The 13,978-nt window shown below is 38.1% G+C and overlaps 1 protein-coding gene across 3 annotated transcripts in view; it reads right to left on the bottom strand.

Moving 5' to 3' along the window:
- Window positions 1-13,978, bottom strand: part of LOC145680489 (uncharacterized) — a 92,878-nt gene that overhangs the window by 50,595 nt on the left and 28,305 nt on the right. Inside the window, exon 4 of one of the 3 annotated variants that reach the window (XM_081751072.1) lies at window positions 4,509-5,387. The exons of the other annotated variants lie outside the window; for them this stretch is intronic. Within the exon in view, the coding sequence (XP_081607198.1) occupies window positions 4,904-5,387 (484 nt within the window). The 3' untranslated portion in view covers window positions 4,509-4,903. Of the gene's footprint in view, window positions 1-4,508; window positions 5,388-13,978 lie in introns of those variants that run through there. 3 annotated transcript variants of the gene reach the window in all.

Below are 13,978 nucleotides of genomic sequence, written 5' to 3' on the forward strand. Positions count from 1 at the left end.
TAGAGAGTTAACGGGAGATGGAACCTATCCTTCGGATGCTGAATTGTAAATGAAAAAATGAAATCTTTCAGTTTTACGTCCCACGGTTAGGCTAAAGGGGACGGTGATGATAAGTAATGAATTAAATGGTGGAATGAAGAAAGTGGGAGAAAACGGGAGAACCTCGAGAAAACCCACGCACACGGTGTTTGTCCACCACAAAGTTCACTTGGCGGGGGCTGGGAGGATGCTGAATTGATTACGAACAACCGCATCTCAACATCTCTTACTACTTTTGCTTTGATACCTGTCGACATACAGACGGACGGACAAGGTCGTTCTATAGGACTTCCGATACTTATGCATAGCACAGTTTGGAAGTCTAATAATACGAATATTATAATACAACATGCTATACTCTATAGTGTAATGTTTCATCCAACAGGAAAGGGAAGAGGAGAAGAAAATTCACGGAAGAGGGAAAAATCTTTAAAACACCAGCTTTAGACAGCATCCAGTAACGTTATTATGTTCACATGTTGAAACTGGAGGAAGACAAAACTCACGGAACAGGAGGTGACTGACTGTTCGTTTATCTTAATCCACTCAGAGGGTGCACATAAGTGAATTTTAGAGCGCAGTTGTGCCTAGGACTTTTTCTTTTTGGAATGTGGGCATTTATAAGAAAAAAACAAATATTTAGATAGGTAGCTAACAATTTGTCTCTATTACGAAGACAAGAAGTTAAGAAATTGAATAAAATTTAGTATACATAGCAAGTTACTTTGGTTTTGTTACAACCAACGCCGATTTTCTCTACTTTTTTCGGTGGGAAAGGAGGAATTGTAAATTTGGAGGATTGTACTCAATCACTTGGAGGGCTGAGGGTGGATAGGCACCATTGCTGCACTGAAATCTAGCAACAGTATTACCAGGGTGGCCACTCATTTGGAATTTCAAAATTCCCTGACTTTTCCAGAAATTTTCCCGGTTTTCCAGAAAATTTCTAGAGAGATCTAAAATTGGTATATCATTGTTTTTCAAAGCTTAAACAGAAGCTACAAGTGAAATGCAATGTGGACTAGAGGATCATTATTAAAAAAAGAATCACAAAAAACACTAGTGAAGAAAAATAGTCTAATTTTAATCACTTACTTGCCTAATTTTCAATTCTCCTGTGTGTTTCCACTCCACTGTAACTAACTGCTGCACAGAACGAGAAGAGGAATGTCTATCCCTATCGCTTTCCAACCTTAAGCTTAATACTAGTCACAAAAGTACACACACTTACAGTCCAATACTAAAACACAAATTACTGGAACGAACACTACTTTACTGAAATGTTTTAAAACCTCAAATCACAGATTTGCAGTTCACTAAAATCAAACTAAAGTTAAGACCACATCCACTTAAAAGTTTTAAGACTTCAAACCAATAAGCTCATTATCAATTGCAGACAGTTTCTCCTTGACATCATTCAACAACTTCATTTTCTTCGCCTCGAGTTCAATAACTTTATCCTTAATGGCATTTCTCTTCTTCTGTTTCTTCTCTTCCTCTTCTTGATTCCTCAAAGACTCAACATATACTCCATGAGCATTGCGGGCTGCAAGGACAACCCTCTTTGTAATTGGAAACTTATCAATACCACCCACAGCTGAAATTTTATCATGTACCTGCCTGAGTGCAATTAGACTCAACTCGCTTTGATTTTCAATTAAACATTCTTTGTTGATTGAAAATCCCCTCTCCACACTAGCATTTCCATGAGATAAAATGAGGAGAAATTTCACAAAATCAGTCATATGTATTGAGCATGCGCCTAAATGCAGCATCTCCATCCAATGGTAATCTAATCTCTTACTTTTCCTGTCATAATTCCTCATTGCTTCCACCATTGATTTCTAGCAAAAACTTTGAATTCACCTTGGATTTCATCAGCTAATGTTCTTAAAATCCAATTCTTGGATACTACAATTTCTAGGCAATTGGACAATCTCTTTGCAGCTACAGTGTCATCCATAACAAACACACTTGGATCCAGGAAAGAAATTGCTCTTGTCAGGTTGAATTTTAGAGGTGACCTGTCCATTATTTTCAGTATGAATTTCTGACATCCTGCGCGAGTCTTGTCGAAATTCAAGAGTCTGTCTATCCGATACGGTATTGGTTTTTCGTATAGCATCCTTTGATGTGTACCCAATGTTTACAAACTTGGCTGGCTTTAAGTTTTCGCTATTATTGAAATCAATCTTAACTAATGGCCGGCCTTCCAAAACACTATCTTTCACAAAACGACCTGCAACAGACAATACTATGGCCTGGAGCAAGTTGTAAAGGAAAGGAGCTAATGGAGCTTCTCCCTGAAATTCGCGCAGGAAAGGTTCAACAGTTTTTGCTAATGTGAAAAAGCCAAGTTTTGCACCAAGCAGGTTATCATTTGTGAAATGTCTTACAGTATCAAAGCTTTTGCACTGTGGTACTTTCTTCTCATCAACAGCCCACTGTAAGTATTTCTTTACGTTCGGTAATATTTCCATCGCCCGGCAAGCAACGACTGAATTTTCTGTCCATCTAATGCTGCAAATTTTTTTTTTCGGAAACACAGAAGACCCTGTGCATCTTATGTAATCTGCACGATGAGCTGGAACGTTTTTGAATAAATTATAAGACGCCCTTAGGAATTCTTCTAATTTCCAACCTGTTGCTTGCATGGCAGCTTTAAAAGCACAATTCATAGTATGCAGCCCACAACTTCCAATATCAAGAAGAATTGGATCTGAAGGTGAACTTGCAAGATCTTTCTGCAGGTCACTTAAAAATTTGAAGTTAACATGTGGGCCATCCATCGAAACTTGAACAATTTTCTTGAGATCCAAGCCTAAGATACCATTCTTGAAACTAACTTGAATGTCTGCTGACGTTGAATGTCCGAGGAACACTGAATTTAAATATCTTGCTGGCACTTGGTTTCTTTCATTGTCCCAAAACTGAATCGTAAGGTCCATTTGCTGCTTTTGCGAGACTTTGTTAAGGCTTTCATCAAACCCAATAACATAATGCTTGCAAGATTCTATTTCTTTGAGATGATCACCTTTAAAAAGTCGTCCAAGACCATGAACGATAGTATAAGCTAACTTGGTACGTTGTAATTGCATCTTACTACAAATTTCGCTATCAGGGAATATATATACTGAACCGGATGGTTAGTGCGTGTGCGTACGATGCACGTAGTCCCGGGTTCGATTTCTTGTGGACACTCAAAAGTTTTGGTGTTGGCCCAGAGAGTATGGAGAGGACAATTATGGAGCTACCTGTATTAAGAAGTAGCGGACTTCGGTCTAGAAAGCCGGCATTAACAACTTTAGGTAGGCCCGGGTCCCAAAGGTTTTGTCGTGCCAGCAGTGGCGTGCGGTGGTTATGCAACAGTTTTTGATTGCACATAGAAATACACGCATTAACCAAAATTCCACACATTTTATGGAATTCGACACACATTCGGAACTCTTTCGGCAGAAATACTCAACTATCGTTCAGCCTTTATATTTATCACGTGACTACCAAAACGGGATGCAGGGGCGCAGCCCCGAGCGAATTCTGGAAATCAAGCAGCCATCGAACTAAACAAGTTTGTTAATTACAAAATGGTCCCGATTTCGCTCCAGCTCAATTCATGGGCAGCACTAAATGACAAAAGAATATGAAGAAAGTATGCGCAGCTCAAACCAGCAGAGCTAGATAAACAAAACCTGGAACGAAGGAGAAATCTGGAGGCGAAGCCCCCAGCGACCAAAGCTATTTTGTATATAAATAAACCGGCTAAATGGCTAGGAATACAGCAGAACGTAAATTTTCCCCCGAGTAAAAATTCCATGTTTTTCATCAAAATTCCCTGACTTTTCCAGAATTAAAAAATTCCCTGACTTTTCCAGGTTTTCCAAATGAGTGGCCACCCTGATTACGTAACATTGGATGTCATATAAAGGTGACGTTTCTTATACTACCATCTCTTCTATATTTCTTCTTCTACTATTCTGTACGTGTCTCTTCATGGCGAAGTGGCTACTACGTGTAATCTCTGATTTAACTGTCGACAAGAATACTTCTTCCTGATAAAAACTCGAGTAGTGGTTAGGATCCTATTTTAAACAGTCTTTTACAGCGGCTGTGCTGAAAAGAAACGTTAAGCTGCAGTCACTTAACCAGTGCTGTTAGTTCCTTATCTCCCCACCTGACGAAGCATTACAAGAAAGATTGTAAGATTATATTGAAATGTGCTGTCTATGTTGTAATCATGGGCGCTGATTCTAGGAATGGGGGCCGATTCTTCCTTCTCCAAAGTTTGCTTGGGCCCCCGTATTCTATTTAAATTCTTACTGATTTCTTGTAGATGATAGCTAAAACGGAACACACACATGAATGGGCTCTTCGAAAGTTACACAGAAATCAGCGCTGCTAGTTATAATGTTCGTAATTTTTTATTATTATAACTGCACAACTATAAAAATCAACAGATGATATGGTATACAAGTCCTTGAAAGAAGAAAAATAAAATTAAAATCCCGAATTAATTTTCATAGATCTGCACATAAAATTCACTGTAAATCAAACAAAACGTTGTACATACAATTTATATATTTCCAAAAGTTGAAAATGTTCATATATTAAAAATAAATAAATAAATAAAAACTACAATACACAGTAGACACGTTACGATAACATAAAAAAAAACTTTCCATATGAATTATTTTTTCTTAAACCTGTCATAGACAATTACGAATGCCCTATCAAATTTGACAAGCAATCCAAAAAACAAAGGTATGAAATTAGAAACTGCTACTAGCTACTATTTTTGATTATTCTTTCTTAATGTCTTAGCTTGACTTTTAAAAAACGTACTACACAATTCGAATAATAAATAAAATTAAGAATTATTAATATCAATCATGAACTGAGTGTTTTCTTGGTATTTATGGTAGTATCTCATATGTGCATTCATCTTAGCTCTTTCTCTGAACATCTTGGAGCACAAATGGCACTGGAAAGGTTTCACTCCCTTGTGAACTTTTAAATGGTAATCCAACACGTGTTTCCGACTAAACGATTTAGAACATACTGGGCACACAAAGGGTCTCTCTCCAGTATGAATCCGAATATGTCTCGTCAAAGCACTATTTGAAGAAAAGCTTCGTTGACACCACTTACATGCTTTCGGTTTAATTGTTGTTGAAGATTCAGGTACAAAAACATAGTTCGATGCTAACTCACGATGTTGTTCGTGATCACTGGTTGTGAAATTAGCTTTCTCTGAAAGTTGTTGCATGTTCCTCTGAGTCTGTTGGGCTACACTGAGCACATCTGTTGCAGAAACTACACCGTGTCTTGCTGATGAGATAGTTACAAATGATCTGCAAATGAAGAAACATCAATAGCAACTTCTTCTCTTTCTTCTTTGTCTTCTGACAATAATATTCAGCAATACTTTTTCATCATCTTGAGCGACGCAATCATTTTTGAAATGTAAATGAAAGCTAGCGAAAAACTAATACTCACGATCGAATTTTGACTAAACAGCTCATATACATAATTAAATTGGATGTTAATCACTACTATCTATTCATGCAAACTCTTGTCTATCTATCTATCTATCTAACTATATATAATCATCTTGATACAGCTCAATTTCAGCTAACAAACAAACAAAAAGTCTTAAATAAATATTTTTTTAGTATCCTCTCATATTTGGCAAATACGAACTACTTTCATTTTTTTTCATATGTAAACAAATCTGCAGCAGAATCATTGTATACATTTTATTTTCACGGTACTAAAACTAGTCAAACGTGAGAATAGTTTTATGTGAAAATTTGGGTTATGCTTTTGAAGAACAAAAATATTCCAGAATAATTTGAAAGTATCTTGTAAAAGTAAGTACAGGTCTGGTTTGTATATAGCCATCGTTACCAAAATAATATACCCACTTATGTCTTGCAAAACAATCTCTAAGAATTAGTAACATTGAGTATTTGTTCACTGTATTTGACATGTATTAATGTTGTGTTGGGTGATGGCAAAGATCTTTCTGGTTTTACAAAGACGAAGGTGTAGGGGCTCAGTTAGGCTGACCGCACAGTGATAAAAGGCAGGGCACCCAAGTCGAATACACCAGTGCAATTAAAAAAAAAAAAAAAAGAAAAGAAAAAAGAAAAGAAAGAAAAAGAAAAAAAAAGAATTATAACAAGCTGAAAATTGGTGGAGATGTTCGAAGTGTTGTCCTAAATAACATTCAAATCCCAAGAAATTCCGCTTGGAGAAACCGAGATATGACATCATTAAAATGGCTGCCGACAGAATTTATCCTTTAAATTTTAAACATCGTGTCTTTTCGAGATTTTAAGGTAGCAACTTATTATTGTATCATTTACGAAGATTAGATCAGACATTGTTATTTATAGCACCCACATCGACATACGCTATCTTTATCTTCAAATGCTGTTCCTTAAAGTGAAACAAATATGTATTCTCTATTAATGACTGAAAATTTAATTATGCATAACTTTGAAACGAATTAATATAGAGAAAATGTCCTGAAGTAATTGTTATTTGCCGTTCCAAGAGTTTTCTCAACGAGCCCAAAGTCATTGTTGTATTTCTAAAACTAACGAAGCTAGTCAGGTTTATGTTGCGCTAACAATAATCGCATACAACAATTTATTGTGACGCTTTACTTATATTATACTACTTGATAAGTAGATGGCGCAACAGCTTGAATCATTATTTACAAGTCGTGACATAAAATCTAAGATGGATATTACTTCTGACTTTTTATTATTATTATTATTATTATTAATAATATTAGCATAGCTCTCTCACAACCTCAAACGTCAAAAATACTTGACTGGCTGCAGTGGCGTAACTAAAGGCTTAGGGGCCCTCCCGCAGACAGCATGGAGTGGGGCCCCTACCCTACTTCCCACTTCACGATGGCTTGAGGCCCTCCCGCAATGCGGGGTCTGCGGGGCCCTTATTTACGACCCTGACTGGTTGATCTATCCTGGATACTGAGATACATCCTGAAGGAAACATCAAGCCCTGGTTAGAATGGATATATGGATGCTATGAGTAAAACAAGTCCGAAGGAATACGATACATCAGCCATTCTTCTTTACCTTTTGTGAATAGTCCCAGAAAATCTGACTCCAATTTATACTTGCCTCGTGAACGTAACAGAGCAATGTATAAATAAAAATTCCTATTACGAGTTTTGATCAACTGCTGCACGATAAAACCATAGACATGGTTCTAGCCACAAGACAGCCATCTCTTGTGCAAGATTGTACGGCTTGGTGACTTTAATCTATTTATGTTATGTTATGGTGCTGTTGGAAATATGGCAAGTATCAGTTCAGATGGGCAATGGGAAACCATCCACGCAAAGAACACGGTAATCCACATGATGACTGGACGTTAGGGTGCATCGAAATTCCATTTTTTTTTTTTTTTTTTAAATCAGCTTACCCTTAGCGATTTTTTTTTCCGGAATGGTCTCTATATGTCATACAGAAAATCGCACGCCGATGAGTTAATTTCTTTAGGTGCCACTAACGGCCTAAAGTTTCAAAAATTTGTTAAGAGATACATTTTTTTAAAAACAAATTATACATATTTACTTTTACGAAAACATTTTACCCTTAGTAGTTATTTTTGTCAGAAATGTACATATTTTACGTGAAAAAAAAAAATTCAGCTTAATCGGTCGTCCTTCAGGTGCCACCAGCGTCTTAAAATTTGGACAAAACGCCCCAAAAATATATTTTATTCAGTGTTTCGTTAAAAAAAAAAAAAAAATCAAGTTTTCGTCTCTTATAAACAGCTAATTAGGTAAGAAATGGGGCAATCAAGGTAAAAATATATACTTTATAGTAGAATGAATGTTATCAAATCAGACACATACCGGTAGTTGTCCAGCTTATGTTCGTAGCGCGAAAAAAATAACAAGTGATTATTTTTGTAGATAAAACTCCTTTCGATAAAACATCTGCACTGCATAGAATGAAGTCGCCCAAAAGCGAGTTTGTCGTAAAAATTAAAAGTGGAGTAGCATCGAGAGTAAAGGAAAAAAGTGACTCATTGTTAGTGTGTCTGCAGATGAGATTAGGAGTAACTTTGCGTTGCTTTGTAGACAGAAAATGCGGTGTTTGATGTGGAAACTGTTTAGGTTGCTGATTGTGTTTAAGTGAAAATATGTGTGCATTTGTGTGTGTTTTTGAAGAATTGCGTCCTACTTGTGCTTGTCGGCAGTCATTGAATGTGTCAGTCTGTCATTCCAATGGTGCGGCAAGTTTGTTGAGGTCTTGCGTTGACAAAAGTGTCTAACTTTCAAAATTGGTTTCGGTGAATAAACTATCAAGTGTCCGTAAAGATGTCACCTAAAAAGAAGTCACGTTTGAATGTAAGGAACTTTGTCCATAATGCCACAGGATCCCCTGCGGAATTCACTTTTAGTCAGCTTCCAACAATCGCTGATATTCTTAAGCAATTCTTGTGGGAAAGAGAAAACACGAAATGGGAAGCAGCATCTCAGAAGGACCCCTCTACTAAAGTGCTAGCTCATTTAGTGGCAAGGAAAGCAATTCAAATTTGGGAAAAGGCATCAATCAGCGGTGCAGCTATTTTGAGCGAGTAACGGGTTATAGCGTTGATCTTACATTATCACAAAAAGGTCCGTCAGCTGCAAAAGTTCAAGGACAAACCCGTTTCCTTTGCTTCCAAAGTTGTAAAATTCCAGGCGTTCGTCAGCAAAACTTTGTTTTGATATCGCTTCTTGTAAATGCATCAACCCGGTTGCTTGCACTTGTGCGAGAGGGAAGAAAGTGCATAAATTGGAGGTTTCATTTTTAATTGACTAGAGAATCACTCGACAGAAGGGTATGGCAGGACTTGATAGAAAGGAGACACAGAAACGTGTCAAACATTTATTGCGAAAAAATCGAGGTCAGAAAAATCAACCAAAGCCCAATGAAATTAGTAGTCCGGAAGACAAAATGATAGTGTCCCTTTACACAATGAATCGGGAGAAGAGTCAGATTCCACTGTCGAGTTTCTTCTTGCGCTTAAAAGAGAGAAGACTAGCCCTTCTAAACTAATGAGAGTTAGGTTGCCGACATTCTCCAATGCAGTATATACAGGGGATAGACAAAAAAATCTAAAAACACTTCATACAGGACACGTAAGTTTGATCCTCCACTGTACAACACGTGTTGTGGTTGCCGATAATTTTTTGTTTTCAATGTGTCATGTGGATCTTCCTCTTCCGTCAGCAGTAACCAATTCCCCTGTGAGTGTCGTAGTGTGAAAGTGGTGCGGTAAAATGGGCAACCTGACAGACTTCCAAAGAGGCATGATCGTTGGTGCCCGTCTGGTTGGAGCTTCAGTGGCAACAGTGGCGAACATTGTGTGAGTATCGAAAGGCACTGTGTCCAATGTCACGATGGCATACACAATTCATGGGCAAACGACGTCTGCAAAGAACAACAGTGGTCAAAAGACAATCCTGTCAGATAGGGACCGGAGGGCATTAAAACGGATTGTAGCAGCTAAAAAAAAATAAATAAATAAATAAAAAATAAAAATAAATAAATTAAAAAATGGCAGAAGACCACTGCAATGAAAATTACGTCTAAACTCAATTCCGGCCTACAGAACCCGGTTTCATCGAAAACAGTGTGACGGGAACTTCATAAAATGAAAATTAATGGCAGGGCCGCTATCGCCAAAGCCCTAGTCACAGCAGTAAATGCGAAGAGTCATATCAAATGGTGCAAGGACCACAAGGCGTGGGCTCATGAGCAGTGGAAACACGTAATGTGGTCCGATGAATCGACTTTCACCTTGTTTCCAACAACCGGTTGTGTTTACGTATGGAGAACACCGTCGCAGGCCTATGATACAGACTGTCTGCTCCCAACTGTAAAGCATGGGGGTGGTTCTATTACAGTATGATCAGTGATATCGTCGTTTTCTGCAAGTCCCATCATAGCCCTGCATGGAATGATGAATGCTAAGGCGTATGAGGCCATTCTGGGGGACCAGGTTCTACCCATGGCCCAAATATTGTTCCCTGATGGTGATGGCATCTACCAAGATGATTTGGCACCCTGTCACGCTGCAAAAATGGTGAAATCATGGTTTGAGGAGCATGACCAGGAGCTATCACACCTCCCCAGAGTCCCACAATCACCAGATCTGAACATCATTGAGCCATTGTTGTCTGAGTTAGAAAGGCGTGTTCGGTCTCATTACCCTCCACGAGCATTCCTTAAGGAACTGGAGCATGTTTTGGAGGAACAATAGTACAAAATTCCACACACCACGATTCAGGAGCTGTATACATCCATTCCACGTCGGATCCAAGCTGTTTTGGACGCAAAAGGAGGCCCCACACCATACTAGGTATGATTTTCACACTTTTGCAAACGTTTTAGATTTTTTTTGTCCAACCCCTGTAGATGTAATATATCAGACCACAAGGCCGCAATTATCGCTTCGTCGCTTTTGGCAGATATCGGACTGGTTACCCCAGTTCATAAGCAGAAGGTGATCGACAAAAGCAAGATTCGGAGGTTGAAGAAATCCTTAGGAAACGCCATCGTTGAAGAGGCGAGTGCATCGCTTGAATCGACCGAAGTAAAAGCGCTATACTTTGACGGAAGAAAGAATCAGACTCTCACCCTTGAGACAAAAGACGGCATCAAACCACCGAATAATGAAAAAAGAAGATCGCTACGTAGGCCAGGATCGAACTATCTTGCCCACGTCTCTCCTTCATCTGGAAGAGGAGAGAACATACGGGTTGCCATCACAAAGTTCTTTGTTGATCAAAATATCTCCCTGTCAGATCTGGTAGTTTTGGGTTACGACGGTACTGCTACTAATACTGGTCGGAAGAATGGTGCCATATTGAAGTCTTCCTGAACAAACCCCTTGAGAGAATCGTCTGTATGATACACACAAATAAGCTCCGATTTCGACATTTGATTGAATTTATAAACGGCAAGTCTACTGGACCAAATACATTTAGAGGACCAATAGGATCGGCACTTCCAACCTGCAAAGAGTTGCCACTCCAGAGTTTTCAGCCCGTTCCAGTAGACTGGGACCTCGAACTTCACTGAGGATTCATTAAGTACCGATCAAAAAGATTTGCTGAATATCTGCCAAGCGGTTTCTTCAGGAGAATGCCCCGGAAGACGATATTAGTGATTGGGTTCTTCAATCTGTTGTCTCTTACAATAAATAAATGAATAAATAAATAAATAAATAGTCCTCTTGGCTTACACGCTTTTTTTTTAATTTTTTTTTTATTTACAACATTAAGAACTTTTAAGCTCGCCTCGGAAAAGTTATTTCTAATGTTCTTTCCTTCTATAATGCAACTCCGTGTGATACAAGTTCGTCGTTTAGAAAGGGAAAACAAAAAAAGTTGTTTCCCAAAAATTTCCAAGAATTTCTTTTCACTTTACGTCCAATAGTTATGCACCGAAGCTAACGGAAGACATTCTCTTTTAAGAAATATGTAAGTGTGTTTAACAAATTACACGTGATTCACGAAAATATTGCAAATGCTTGAGTTCCTTTCTTCTCGATTTACGTGACTTCGATGTCGATGATAACAAACAAAGCGATTCACCGTCAATATATACGAACTGTAGGAATGCAATCCGTTAAGTCAACATTTGACTTATCTTCACTTTCACAACATCCCCCACAGGAAAGAAACATTTCTACCGAGTTGTTCATTGGGTTCAGCAGTGGAACAGGTATGCGTTTATCAACGGACTGGGGAAGGATGCTGATAGGTGGACATTACAAACCTATTAGAACGAAAATGATCTCATATCTAAAAATATCTTGCACATAATTTCTTGCGATAGTTTGTCAGTTGCGAACGAAATTGCGAGTGTCGAAGAAGTAACTTAAAATATTTTAATATTCGACAATCTGAGACGGCTGTGTTGGCCATGGTTGTCAAAAGTGTTCACAAATTCTACAGTAGTTGAGGATGATGACACGAATGACCTTCAACTAAAGCAGCGATACGAAAGAGATCTATACTTCTCTCCGTAGGCTGAACAGTTAAAAGTGAAACGAGTTATATTTTTCGAAACATGTCTATTTCGTTTCACAGATTATTATTTGTCATCTTCACGAGACAATTTTCATGACAGAAGGTTAACTTGCTTTACTCAATACTTCGTAATAATAAAATCTTTTGTTGTCGCGAATTCTGTCGAGAAATTTGAAGCTTAAAATATATAAAACGATAATCATGCTTCTTGTCCTGTATGGTTGCGAAACATGGTCACTTACTTTAACGCAGACTCAAAGTCTTTAAGAACAAAATCGTGAGACAAATATTCGGACCCAGAAGGAACGGAAAAGGGGAATGGCGGAAACCACATAACGAAGATTACATAATTTATACCGTTTAGCAAACATTGTTAGGGTTCATCAAACTAGGAGGCTTAGGTAGCCAGGATGGAAGAAAGTAGGAGCGCTTACAGTTTTAATTACAAATCCAGTTGGAAAACGAGCATTAGAAAACCCTAGGCGCAGATGGGAGGACAATATTAAGACGAACCCGCAGAAATAGGAGTACAAAATAAAAACTGAATCCAGTTGGCTAAGGACAGAAGTCAATGGAAAGCTTTTGTGAATGCGGCATTGAATCTCCGGATTCCATAGGTCATAGTGTGGCTGAGTTAATAAGAAAAGACAATAATGAACATCTTGTTTCTACAAAACAAAACAAAACAAAAAAAAAAAAACCACAATATAAATCATATAATCCAGTCAATTTAATTGAATTATTAAACAGAGAAATATTTTCTAGTATTGAAAAAATAAGTTTCCGAAAGATAATGGCCTAGATCTGCCTCTTAATGAGATATCATATGTTTCACATTTACTTATGGTAGAAATATAGCAGAAACTATCCCAAATTTTGTAGATGCTAATGGCAATACAAATATTGTTTACTACCACCTACAGAATTGTGATTGTGAAGGTCTCGTATTTGAGAGTTATCGATCACATGTAGCTCTACTTAAAACTGATTACCTCCGTTAGAGATTCAATAGTGGCTTTGGCCTCATTGGAAAACTCTTGAAATGGTAAATAACGATTATTTCAGGGCATTTTCCCGTATATTAATTCGTGTCAATGTTACGGACAGTTAAATCTTAAAACACAAATTGAGAATGCGCATTCGTTTCACTTTAAGGAGCCATATTTGAAACTTGAGTTGATTTTGAGTTTAACGTCCCTTTTCAGCAGCGAGGCTATATGAGACGTGGACCTACTGATTAACGTGGAATCCGAACCACATGAGCTCCCGCCGGGAATCGAACACAGGTCTTCCGCGCCAAAGGCGCGTACGCTAACCGCTTAGCCACGGAGGAGCTCCCATATTTGAAACTATGATAGTGTATGGCAAATGGTCGTTACAAATAATACCTAATGTATTTTCTGTCGAATGAAGTAATGAAATTTCTCTTAAAATAGTGAGAATATACGAAATTTTAAAATTTAATGGGTAAATTATGTCGGTGGCCATTTTGACGATATCACATCTCGGTTTCCTCAAGCATGATTTTTTTTTTTTTTTTTTTTTTTCGAATCTGAGTTTGTTGTTTAGAACAACATTCTGAGCCTTTCCACCAATTTTCAGCTTATTATAAAATTCCGGGTTAAAACCTAAATGTACCGTACTGGACTAGAAACAGAAAAAAGGCAAGAGGGGATGCGAAGAGATGCCTTGGCCCTGAATGCCTTGGCGGTGTATCTCAATCACAACGTTGGAGAGACTTTTGTCTAGCACGTGTTCGAGTGAATGCGGTATGAGACTTTGTTGTCGCATTGCTCACAGTACTGTATTTTACCTCAGATTGGTTGTTCTGTTCTCTGGTTAATATGCGGCCAGCCTTCGCTGGAGCAGGTG

This window comes from Thermobia domestica, chromosome 3, assembly GCF_964235325.1.
Source record: "Thermobia domestica chromosome 3, izTheDome1.hap1.1, whole genome shotgun sequence".
In the NCBI taxonomy this organism is placed as follows: Eukaryota; Metazoa; Arthropoda; class Insecta; order Zygentoma; family Lepismatidae; genus Thermobia; species Thermobia domestica.